General features: G+C 39.0%; 1 protein-coding gene across 1 annotated transcript in view; it reads left to right on the top strand.

Annotated features, from left to right (window-relative positions):
* MAPK12 (mitogen-activated protein kinase 12) overlaps positions 1-9,358 on the top strand; it is a 46,052-nt gene extending 36,694 nt beyond the window's left edge. The window contains exons 7-12 of the mRNA XM_009883688.1: positions 2,739-2,853; positions 3,537-3,608; positions 5,692-5,771; positions 6,560-6,638; positions 8,235-8,408; positions 9,288-9,358. Coding sequence (XP_009881990.1) covers positions 2,739-2,853; positions 3,537-3,608; positions 5,692-5,771; positions 6,560-6,638; positions 8,235-8,408; positions 9,288-9,358 — 591 coding nt within the window. The remainder of the gene's footprint in view (positions 1-2,738; positions 2,854-3,536; positions 3,609-5,691; positions 5,772-6,559; positions 6,639-8,234; positions 8,409-9,287) is intronic.
* Positions 9,359-13,350: the final 3,992 nt, after the last annotated feature.

The following is a 13,350-nucleotide window of genomic DNA, read 5'->3' as shown; positions in this document are numbered from 1 at the left end:
GGGGGAAGAGAATCTAGAAAAAAACAGTTTACATGTTTCTTTTCCCTCCCCCAGCTGTGCAGTTACATTTTGAGATGCAGCCCAGGTCTAAGACATTCTTCTGTTATAAGATCACTGTATCTCCTTATTTAACAGGACTTGTTTTTCTGTTACCTTGGACATTTTTAAGCTTTTAGATAAACTGAGACAAATAATTCTGTATCAGACCACAATTCTGTGACATGACGAGAAAATGTAGCGTTAAGCTTTAGTTTTTGTTTCCTGACTCTCTGAGTGAAATTATGCTGTCCCTAGTTGTACGATAAGCTCTGATATCACATGCAGAAGGAAAGTGCAAATTTGCAATTAGGAAATACTGATTGTCAAAAGGCAGCTCTGGTCTATGAACAGAAAGGAAACCATAATATGTTGAGAAGTGTGCTTAAAAAATATCACGGCGAGGACTGAACTGGGATCTCTCTGACGGTGAAGGCGTTGAACTGCCTTCCCCCATGTGCCTTCGGGTGCAGTGGACAGGATGTGACCCTGCTCTGAGAGCGTGCTTGCAAAGCACAGGACCACGCTGCCAGCGGTAGTCTGACCCTTTTCCCCCATGTCTGTGCACTCAGCAGCTTCCTTTGCATCAGCTCCGGCAGCGATGAGGCTGTGGGCAAGTTGGAACAGTTCCTTGAATTGGTAATAATTAATAAGCAACCAGTTTTATTTTTCACAATGAGCTTTCTGGCTCCCTTGTCTGATTTTCCCAGCTGCTACATCGGAAACAGAAATGTGGTAGCGAAGGGTGCCTTAGGGGAAATCACTGCCCATTCTGCAGTCTTGAAGTTACAAGTTATTTTTGTTACGGTTATTGAAGCAAGGTAGGAAAATTAAGTTTGCTGAGTAGAAGGGGCGCTTGTCCTTGAGGAGCTGGGGGAAAGAGCTCTCTCTTTCATAATTCCTGCATTATAAAAAGGATTTGCCAACTTGCTCTGAAAATTGCTTTGGAACTTCCAGCTGAAAAGTTGAAGCTCGGAGTATGAGAATAATAGTTTCATGTGAAGATTGTTGTTGAAGTTGTACTGTGTTAATATTGAGTACTAACAGGATACACTTGTTCTTGAGCCTAATGAATATGTAAATGAAAAGAAATCCCAAAGTTAATGCACAAAAATTCTCACTGTCGTTTTCTGCTTTTATGAAAATACAAACCCAAATTGTATTTTAGCTGTCTCTAACTCCAAGTGTCACAAGCCTTAGTATGGAAAAGGCCTAAAAAGCTGTGACAGAATAGATGGTACCACATGTGGCTTCTGACCTATTACGTAAAACTTACTTTTTTCTTCCACCCTCCCCTCCCGTGTTACTGGGAAGACATAATGTGTGTTGTATGTGTAGAGTAAATTTGAAAGCTGTATATAAACATGTATTTTGTTACTGCAAATATTTTGATTCCAGTAAATCTTCAGTACCCAAAGTTCTGAGGGGTAACTTCAGCTGAATCAATTGTATTTTATTGGTAAGAATAAAAGTCTCTCCCTTGGCATCCTATTCCTGGTTTTTAATTGGTAGGTAATCAGCAGTTATGGGGAAGATATGGAAATGATGTTTCAAGTATGGCAATAAAGATAAGCCATAACATTTTATACTCTTGATCTATGAATGAAAATATAATTTTCCTTTCTGCTAGTTCCAGGGAATGATGAAACTATCCTGAAATATTTTAAGATGTTTAATTACAGACAGCATTACAAACATATCACTCTTGGTATACTAATGCACGGGTGCTTCTAGTAAAAATGTCTGCCCTGTCAGTATATATGATGCCTGATATACATGGAAACTAGCGGCTGTTCATGCAAAGCTACGCATTCAAGTATCTGTGGGTGATGATGATTTATCTTGAGTAGAGTTTACTTACCCAAGGCCCCTGCTTCTTGTTACAAGCACGATTGGCTGTTGGCTGCATCTTTTGGCACCATCTTTTGAAGGTTTGTACAGGTGGGCCTTTACATCAGCCAATTTTGTAGAAGTTGATGAAAGGCTGTAGCATCCATTTTTAATATTGCTGCTGTACACATTGCTCTATCTTGAGATAAATACCGGGGAGTCATAGAAATAAGCTGAATTGTGCATAATCCTTTAAAAAAATTGCACAGACCTTGGGTTTCTTACAGAGGGTTGTTTGTAACTGATGTGGTAGGTTGGGGAAAACTCAGTGGGACTAAGTAATAGTAATTCCCTACTCTTGTTGTATGTTTTCAGAGGAAGCCTTCCTGTGGATGAAAACTCATAAAACAAAGAGAATAATTCCTCCTTACTTCAGAATGTTATTCAAACACACTCTTGAATAATTGTGCCACCTGGGATAGGAGAGCAATGAATACCATCTAAGATGGGTGGTGTTCTCTTATCCCTAACAAGCTATGATAGTCATTCCATGGCCAGGGAACTTTTTCATTGAATAGGACCCATATCTTTTAAATTAATAATTGAAGAATTTATTCTCTCTTTTCTGGTTTTACAGCTTTTAGTGTTGCTATAGGAGTATCTAACACACGAAAAAATATTGTAAAGCTCCTTGCCACTTGTGTCTTGATTTTTTTCAAATGAGAATAAGACACTTCAATGAGAAAAAAAGATGCAAAAATAAGCCAGTCTCTGCAGAATGCTCCAATTCTTTTATTTTCCGCATTTGTAAAGCCTATATAAAATAGATAACTAGCTGTTTGATGAGGATGTTCTTTGCTCTTCCACTACAGATTCTGGATTTTGGATTGGCGAGGCATACAGACAGTGAGATGACCGGCTACGTAGTTACAAGGTGGTACAGAGCCCCAGAGGTCATACTTAACTGGATGCATTATACGCAAACAGGTCAGCATCTCTTCAGAAATGAGGTCAGAAATCTCTTCTCTGGCAGAGCTGAAGCCTTCACTGAATTAGGCAACATATAAGCAAGTCTTTGCTTCTGAAGTGAATGATAAATTGCAGGTGGAAATAATAATATAATTATGCAAAACTTCCTTGTAAATAAATTGCAGGTAATCCTTTGGTGGTTGTGAGTTTGGGGGCTTTTTTGTGTATTTTCTGAGTAACAGAAAGTGCCAAAGTGGTTGGGAAAAAAGTGATGCAAATGTATACAGATGTGACAGTCTGGTCTACATTATTGCATTCTGCACTGACTGTCATCTTCCTGCTAAGACGTGCTGGCTGTAACTCGAACAGACAGGGAAAATGGCAGAAGGAGGGGATTCAAGTAATTCTAGGGTAACTATGGAAGTTTTTGAAGACGTTGAAAAATTTACTTCCCACATGCATCTGCCTGTTACTGAGAAACTGATTCCTCACATTATCAGATTATCTCCAGTTTGCTAATTAGACATGCTGGTAGTTTTGCCTGTACTGTTCATCATGCTTGGTAAGGCACACATTTATTTTCTAGCAGGCTATAAAGGTAAATTTTACATGTCTTAAAACATATTTTAAAATTAAACTTTATGTACATTTAAGTGGTTAAGTGTTCAGCAATTTAATGTGACTGCTGGTCTTTTTTTCAGTTGACATCTGGTCTGTGGGCTGTATAATGGCTGAGATGATCACAGGGAGGCCTCTGTTCAAAGGAAACGATCGTATCCTTCAGTGAATTTATGACACTAATGTAAGAAAATGATGAGAGGTTCTTATGTGATACAGTAGGTCTGTTCAAAAACTGATGAGCGTAAATTGAACTGAATAGTAGAATGGCTTGCACCTTTCTCATTGATTGGTTATTTGATATCTGTACCGCTTTTGCACATCTGCAATTAAAGCTTGTGTTACTGAACTTTTTCAATAGAGAAAGAGAGGTGATCTTCGAATCGCATCTCAAGTCGTCAGGTAGAAGGTTCTGTGACAATAGAAAAGGCATATTTTGACTTTTTTAGTAATAGACTCCACAACTCCAGAACATGCACAGAAAATTCTGCTGCAGTATATGGACTTATGTGCACATTCTAGTCCATTTCATGCTTTTTGAGACTTTTACTAAAAAATGTTATGTAAGTGACATCTAGTAGAATGTTTTAGATTTACAAAAAAACATCTAGTCCTATCATTTAATTGCTGAGGAATTAAGAAAATAGTGAAGATTAAGCTGTAATTCAACCTCAGCTTCATTGACAGTAGTAGATTTGATAATTAATAGAGGACAATGTTAACAGAAGGCAGCAAGAAGTTTTTACTTTTTTTTTTGTTTCCCAGCTTCATATGTTTGACAGCTCAGCCTAATCATTTTGCACTGCTTTTCCCTTTGTGGAGTTCCAGTCAATAAATTGTTTATCTGCAAGTACTTGTTTACAGAATCACAATTATTTAATTTTAGTTATATTTGTATTTAAGTACTTACATGTACATTACATGGATCATATTGTTCTCATTTTGTGAGGAAAAAGATAAAAAAGGAAGATTGCATTCACCAAAAAATGATGAGAACTATGGAAGAGTAGCATACATCAAATTATTTCAGCTGTACAGATTTTAAGTACACGCATTAGTTCTTAACAAGAAAATACTAAAATGCCTGCCAAAGTACCTTGAGCATTCCGATACATAAATAAGGAAATGAATGAGTCATAATTTTCAAGTTGCACTGTAAATGTAAGGGTGGAAAAGCTAGTATTTTAGTCATACTGAGTTTTGGAGATTTCCAAACTATTGGCTGAAGTTCTGCATCCTGTATTACGAAGGAAATTACTGCAGCGTAACAGTCCTTGCTGGCCTTTGAGTATATGAATCAGTATTACCTATTGTCAGGGAAATGCAACCGTGGGTTCAGTTGTGGGTAGGTGAATAAGAAAACAGCTAACAGCTAGGGATTTTTGTTTTAGTAATATGAGTAAGTTATCCTGCAAACTTGGTATGGGATTTTATTTATTTATTTCATCAGCATTACCCACCATTGCCTTTTTCTGCAGAGGTTAGTAGAATCCTTATGTGCCAATCACTGATATTGCTTCTACCTTCTCATCTGCTGCTCTTACCAGAGTAGCAAACGAGTCATAAAGCTGTTCTCTGCAGCATTAGCCTCCTGTGAATATGGTGCTGCTTCTTTAATCAGCAACAATATTAGCTGTTTCAATCTGTGCTGGTTTAGGACACAGAGGACTAGGGAGTGTTCTGTTGCTTTACCCCAATGTCTCTAACATCTCAGCATCTGGAATTGAGCTAAGCATGTAGAAAATTAGGAGGAGAGGGATTAATTTTTTTTTCCTTGAAGTCTCAATATGGAGAAGAACTAACACCGACTAGTTTCCTCTGATTTTTCTTCTGTTTATCATACCACCTGATGTTCCTTGTGACTTTTCCTGTCTCTACATCACCCAGCTATTGGATAGACCAGGGCGATGCATGCAATGCATGTATTGATTGTTCAGATCCTCCAATACTTTTGGACTGATTTTGACCAAAAATATAGAGGAGCCCTGATAATATTAGAGGAGTTTGCAGATGATTCAATTATGCGTTCCCAAGTTACAGGTTATTTAATTTCAAGTGCTTTCAGAGTCTTTGCCTTTTGCAAGAAAAACTGAGAACTTTCATCTCATCTTTTATAAGTCTTCTGTTCAGTCCTTGCATTATGATTTTTGCTGTATTCTCCAATAGCAAAGAAACTCAGTTTTTGCAAGGTGTTTAGTTTTATGGTGAAAGACTTTGTTCCTTATTTCTGGTATTCAGATCTGGACCAACTCACAGAAATAATGAAAATAACAGGTACACCAACTCAAGATTTTGTTCAAAAACTGCAGAGTCAAGATGTGAGTATTCTTCTTTGTCAACTTGTTTTACAGGTCTTAACTTGACTTACGCCATACTCAGTTTTTAGACTGGCTGACATAATATGTATTGACTACTGAAATGACCCCTGATGGTACATCTCTGCCTTGAAATGCTTTGCACACCCAGAATAGCTCCTGGAGATAAAGGGGGCACAGCAAATGATCAGGACACTTGAAAAATCTTTATATTTAAATACTTCAAAGTTTCCAGTGTGTACCATATAAACAACTGAGCTGATGCATTACTACCTTTAATGGAAATGTACTGAAAACATGAACCTATTCAGAAAAAGCGCTTGTTCTGCAGATGTCTCTGACTTGGTGTTTCCTATTCTTGTGTGAATGTCCTCCTTAAGCCCCTACTATAAAAAACCTAAAATTAATCATTAGACTAACTATACAGTTTAAATACTAATGAATTACCATACAAGGTTCACTTCTAGAGATTCCTGTAAACTCACTATGACATTCTTTCGAATTATGCTTGCATATTTATTCTAATTAATATACTATATATTAGTATATTAATATACTAGATACACTAATAATTAAAGCTTTACATTATTATTTCTTAATCACAGTTTTAAGGCTTGATTTTAAAAAAGAGTTCTTTTCAACAAGAAGGTAAAATATAATTGGGGCTTATGACCCCTAAAAAAATCCATTTGTACAATGTGCTATCAAAGCGTTGTTGAGTTACCTATTAAGCATGTTGTCACCTTACAAAGGCAGTAAAGGTCTAATTTAATATTCATGTTTCTTTTAAGGCAAAAAACTATATCAAAAGCCTTCCAAAAGTCCAGAAAAAAGATTTTGCATCCATCTTGAAGTATGCAAATCCATTGGGTAAGACAGTTTGTGTGGATGTGTACAATTTGTCTTGTTATTGTGTTTGCATTGGAGGCAACAGCAGTATCAGTGATGTGATAGGTTATGTGATAGTTCCTGTGCTTTTCTATCTCTTGCTTTCCATAGTTCATAACACTGATTTTAGTGGCTGAACTTTGCCAAGTTTAGACCCTGCCAGGAATCAGATATTTCTTAGAAGAGTGAAAAAAGAAGTATTTTGTGTTTTAGGCTCCGATCCAGCATCTGCTTAATGGTTTTACTGGAGCAGCTTTCTCAAGAGCCCTGAGAAATTAAATATATATAATAATTTTTTCTGTGTATTGTATTTGAAATATAACTCTGAAAGCTCAATCTGATCTACAGTAGAAATGCAAGCAAATAGAAAGCTGACATTTTAGTCATGGAATGAATACATCCTGAGAAACATCTGTGCATTCCTGAGAAGCACTGGCTTGGATTTGATAGATGTAAACAGCCAGAAGAACATACCAAGTGTGCATGACTGTGACATGACTCGAGACAGCCAGAGCTCTGAGATGGCTCTGCCCAAACCTTATCCGTTCCCCAGTGATTTGAACACCCACAAAGCCAGCTTTATTAGAATATCAATTAACATAATTGAATCTTCTCAGTTTAAGAAGTTAAAATTGTATGTTCAGATACAGGAGAAATAGACATGATTAATATGCAGGTCTTACCCTGACTGCATGGTTAGCTCACTGACTTCCTCAGCTACACATTTCCATTTAGTTTTTAGGACGTTTCTTCCTATCACTTCTGTGCCCGTATGGCTGCTCCTTACACAGAGAACAAATAACTGCTCATGGTCTGAGAGAGAAGGCTGGAGAGAATCCACGGTGTGGCAAGCAGGAGTTGCAGCATCCTGTCCCACACTGCTGCCTCTTCCTTTCAGCTGCTCCACCCAACCCAGGAACGTTCTTTCAGGACAGAAAAACAGGGAATAAACAAATCATTCATCATATCTGTTTACACTAGCCCATTTTTACAGTCCAACAGTGAACCTGATCCAAAATTCACTGGAGAGGAACGCAGAAGATTTTCATGAATTGTTTTGGCTGAGGTCAAAAACGTACAGCAGATAAAGTCAGCGTTGAGATTCTAAGCATGGACAACTGACTTGCCTCAGTGAACTTCAGAGTGTACTTGGGCTTGGATTTGATCACACACAGAGCAGTTCTCATTAGCTGCTCAACCACCTGTTCATTCTGCTGCTGTCAGGTCGTGATGTACCTTAGAACCACAACACGGTGGTGGCAGTGATGAAAGACACCTGGGAAAGCCCCAAGCACAGTGGTGCTGGAGCAGAGAAGTCATTAGCTGAGGTGATGTGGCTGTATTGCATTACAGAAGCAAGGGAGCATCTCTGTGTTGCATCAGGCTTTGTACACATCCCAGTTTGCTCACAACACTATTTGTCATGCAGATGGGCCGCAGTGGCTATAGAATGAACACCCAGGGATTCTGCTTTATAACTCTGTGTATTTATTTGAATTATCTCCAGGACAACATTACTGCGTACAAGCTGGAATCGGTGGTGTGATTTGAATGCACTGTTTGTATTCTGTTCAATAGCTGTAAACCTTCTGGAGAAGATGCTGGTGCTGGATGCAGAGAAGCGAGTCACAGCAGCTGAGGCTTTGATGCATCCTTACTTTGAACCAATTCATGATCCCGAGGAAGAAATTGAAGCTGAGAAATACGACGACACATTTGATAACATGGATCTTCCGCTAGATGAGTGGAAGCGTGAGTTTATTTTTGTGATGTTTTCAAAAATGACCAGATAGAAAGGCCATCCAGAAATAGTAATATTCCCCTTTACAAATTATTTTCTCTGCTTTTGATGGAACAGTGTAAGTAGACAGTGTTAAGATAGAGAAATCCTATTGATAAGCCAATGTTCCTCTTATCAAGTCCTCCTGGAACAATCCCCAAAGCTTTCTTCTGTGCCTCCTAACAGAGGCCCCCCTCCCCCCCTCCCCCTTCCTCCCCCTTCCTCCCCCTTCCCCAGGAGAGGCTAAATTTTAGTCACTCCCCGTCCTCCCCCGTCCTCCCCCGTCCTCCCCCGTCCTCCCATCTTCTGCAACACAGGAAAGAAAGCATTTCTGTAACATGGTCTTTCCAGTGGATAGGACAGGCGAACAGATTCCTCAACTATTAGTTCTATAGGACCGCAACAGTTACTGACCTCAATTTTAAGTGAGGTTCTCTGAGGGAGCGAAAATGTCTATCTCAGGAGAGATTTAAGTCTGAATCTAGTTTTCATCTAACGTCAGAAGTTTGTGTTTTCGTTTTCAAGTGAGGACTTGACTTTTAAAGCTGATGTGCTCAGTAGCTCTTTCTGAGGATATTGCCCCCTATACTGTAAAGTCAATGCTCGCATCCCTTTGAAAGCACCTATAACATTTCAGTATTGGGCTACTTCTTCAGATCTGAAATAGTGAAAAAATGATCCTTGATTCCCTTACTTTTTGTATTCTTTCTCTTCTTTTTTGCCTGAAGAGGTCTCTCTCTTCCTGGCCTAGGTCAGAGCCTAACCATGCTGGGGGTTGCACCTTGCTTGTGTCTGTGCAGCTCCTTTTCTGATTAGACCAGCAACACTATGTTTATTCTGTTGTTTTCCAGGCATTACATATAAAGAGATACTGAACTTCAAGCCACCACAGACATTGGAGTCAAAGGAGACAGCGGTGTAATTGTACAACTCGGTCTTTTCGGAACTCCAAAGCAAGCAGGAAAGTTGTAAATGTTTGTGATATTTCAGGTGTATAAAACTTTTATAAATAAACTGGATGTAATCTGTTTCATCTTCACTATAAGAAAGAGCAATGTCTTTTACTCCGCATGTGAAAGTTGGTGCCTTTGGAAGTAGCATTTCAAAACTATCCAGAAACCTATTCTTGCCTACAACTTCTCCTTCTGCACGAAAGGATTCAGACTGCGATAACCTGGTGCCATCCTCAAAAAAGCAGGTAGGACTAATTCTTCAAATGAGAGATGAGAAGAGTACAAGTTACCACCCTGAGCAAGCTGAGACACAGAGTGTGTCAGAGATGTGCCGGGACTGCTCTCTAAGGCCATTGAACTGTCTTGAATGCAAGAAGCATTTGTGTGACTTCCTCTGGAATATTTCACCTTGGTAAGACGCCTGGGGAGGCTAATCAGCTCCTGCTCCCTCAGCTACTGCAGCGGGTAGCGGAAACACAGCCCGAACGAATGCCTGTGTCCCCTGTCCTGTGTGAGCGGAGGAGAACCTGAGCTCAGCCAGTTCTGACAGATCTGGGCAAGAGCCAAGAAGCTGAGAAGTGTCAGTGTGTTGAGATTTTTTCTAAATAACCACTGTAGCAGGACAAGGTTTGACAAACGCACTTAGATGAATAGGCACTAGATAAACAATCACTGTCAAGGGGTACAATATTTTCCTCTGAATACAGTGCAGTCTCTTTTTGTAATAGACTAGGGACCAAGGATTTCCAGGGAGAAATTCTTAAGACTTTCTAAAATTTTGTAATCTCTCTAGCATCTTAGCATTGAAATGATCACTGAAAAAGTACATTTCTCAGAGGATGTACTGGTTATAGAATCAGCCATGCCGATTTTAGAAATAAAGCTGCATGCGGGTCACGTTATAGAAAATAAAATGAGGGTAAAAATGCTACGCTGCAGCTGTTCATTGGGAATACCTGCAGCAAGCTGCTGTTTTGTTCACAGTGTACAGAGGTGTTGCCAGGCACAGAATAACAACCATTCCTTTTTTTAGCCTTTTGAACTCATCTTACCGGGGCGGGGCGGGGGGGAATCCTCACACCTTCTGTTGGGAGGTGCCTTACCAGGGGGAGTCAGCTTCCTGACGGGATATTGATTAGACACTTCATGAGTTCGTCTTACTGTCTGGGTTCATTTATTGTTTTTTCCTAGGTGCTTAGTTTATAATAATCTTTCAGAGGTAGGAAAAAGAAATTAGGAAACCTTTGATGAAGAATTTCTTTGTGAGGTTGCTTGTCCTTGTTAAAGGTAACCTCTTTACAATTGACTATTTGAATGTGGATTATTCCCAATGTAATATGCTGTTGTGTGTTGCTACTAAGTGAAACAGTTGTGAAGAAAGACATTTGATCTTAGCAGGTAGTAACTGAAAAAGAAGTAAGAAATTACTTGGGCTTTTTTGCTTTAATAACCAATTTAAACCAGAAGTTTAAACAAGGCACAGGTGTTCTGTTTCTTTCAATGAATGTTTAAGTTAAGGACCTGTAAATATTAGCATATCTTTAAAAATTGTGATAAACATTGATTAGCTGAGGTGGGCACATAGAGAGACTAAATGGTAAAAGAAACCTTGAATTATTGGTGTATTGATGTATGTCATTAAAAACTGTCGTTTCAGGAATGCATGCAAAAAAAGCAGAGAATGTAATTTCGAACAAAACATTTTTCCATACTACAGGTCAGTGAGGAAGGCACACTTAAGAGTCATACCCTATTTTGCACTATTGACTTTCTGCTTGGGACTACACTTTTATGTTAAATAGAAACTGGAACTTTATTTTTTACTGAATAGATGTTTTCTCTTTTAGGATCATGGCCTGTGGCTCTCTTAAAAGTCACGTGAGAAAAGTGCCTATTGGAATTGGTGGGTTTGATAGAGCCAGTCGAGGGCAATGGAAGAACGCCACAAACTTCTGTGAAAATGTTCCCACTGTATTTTAAATGGAAATGCAACATCCTAAATTCTAGCAAATGTCTAAAGTCTTGAGAGAATGCAAATGGTTCAGATGTTAGACTTCAAGGGAGCAGGTTTTTTCTTTGAAAAACTGGTTTGCATTTTCTTTGTAAATACCAACACTTTAATGGGCATTTTCATGTCCCCCCGCTTTAGCTTTAGTGAAGTCAAGCCCTAAAAACCTCCATTGGCTGAGGTGAATGTTTCCCTCTCTGCATCTTGACATAGTACTGGAGAAGCAGCTAGCTTGCATGAGAAAGACATAGGAAGATAATGTTCTTTTTTTCTAGATATTGAGGGAATACAGAGCTCTTGAAATAACTGAAGAGAAGACCTTGATATATAGAATCATAGAATCATCTAGGTTGCAAGGGACCTTTAAGATCATTGAGTCGAACCATCAACCAAACGTACCAGCAAAGACAGAAGTACTGCTGTGCTGTCTAGTCAGCAAACTGTAAGGTAAAATAACAAACAGAAAGTTTGTCACATCTTGGCATAATGTTTCTGCTAAGAGATTGCAATCTGCAGCAATGGCTCCAAACGGCAATAGAGGTTAGTAGTATAAATAGCTCATTAAAAGAAATGCAAGGTGAAAGCAGAAATATTTTGCATGGGAGGCAGCTGCTGCTTCAAAGGGAGAGACAACATTTCCCAAGTTTTTATTTGCTATTTCTACTGGTGCTAAGCAACTCAGGAATAAGAACCCAGTTTCTGTTTGCCTTAAAGAGAAATGTAAACACGTTCTGCATGTACTTGAAATGTATTGTGAAAAATAAAGGTTGGGGGGTTGGTTTTTTACACAATAATGGTCTTATTTTCCCCGGTATGTATTCCCAAGTGTATAATCACTCCTGAAAACAGTATTTTTGGTATAAGGGAACTGTATGAAACCTAATATTGTAGGTACATTTCATGTAATATGAGCTGCTGAGGTAGTTTATTTTGGAAGTCAGTCAGACCACAGATCCTAACCTTTCTCCCATTTTCCAGACTTTAAGTCAGCCACAGAGCTGATCTGATTGTCCTACTGCCACCTAATTATTTCTTACCACATCTTGGATTTTACCAGACATCTCTGCTTTGCTCTGAAGGACAGGATTTCAGTCCTTAAATGCAGTTGCATTCCTCAGCCTGATTTTAAAAGCCAAAATCAGATTGACTGTCATCGAGCATATAGCATCTTTGAGTTGGACAGGGAAATTGGAGTTAACAAAGTGCTAGCAGCATATATGGGACCTTTGCCCTGCAAACCCCTGTGCCCTATGGCTGTTTTAGAGCAAGATTGTCCCCTTAAGTATTAGTCTTCATTGCACTGAAGACTCATCATTCATGCTGAATTTTGATAATGTGGTGTTGTGGGCCAAATGTGGGTCACAATTTCACTTTTTGATTATTTTCTGCGTTTCTTACAGAATAACACTCAGGTGAGTGCTAATACGTGTCCTGCAAAACGTGTTCAGAAGATCCACTTTGTTCTTCATTGAGAACTACCGGACATATGAGCTGGGCAGGATTCTCTGAGCTTCCTACTTTCTGATCTGTTGTTCAAATACAAAAATCAGATGCTTCTGGTCTGCTTCAGCTAAGGTTGTCAGAGAATGAAGCATCTGTTAGATGCTATCATTCACTGGATCTTGGTATGAAATACTCCTGTAGGGCTTTAGATGGACCCTGCAGGTGCCAGGGAAAGAATAGGGGCTCATAACACCTGCTGTCTCTGCTGATTAATTCTCCAGCTCCTGAATACACTGTAGGGCAACCGGTTGTGTAAGTCAAATAATACCAGAAGTAGTTTCATGGACTGCACCGCTTAAAATCTCCTCCTAAGTATTTTTAAGAATTCAGAAGCAAGAATTGGAGAAAGATCAAGGGAGGAGGACTTTCATGATACAGACACTCTTTGAAACTTCATGGGCTACCAGTTAATGAGCAGCTCTCGTGCACAGATTATTTGCAGCTCTCTGG

This window comes from Charadrius vociferus, unplaced genomic scaffold, assembly GCF_000708025.1.
Source record: "Charadrius vociferus isolate BGI_N301 unplaced genomic scaffold, ASM70802v2 scaffold43, whole genome shotgun sequence".
Classification (NCBI taxonomy): Eukaryota; Metazoa; Chordata; class Aves; order Charadriiformes; family Charadriidae; genus Charadrius; species Charadrius vociferus.
Note: the sequence above shows the minus strand (reverse complement) of the source record. Positions and strands in the feature narration are given on the sequence as shown.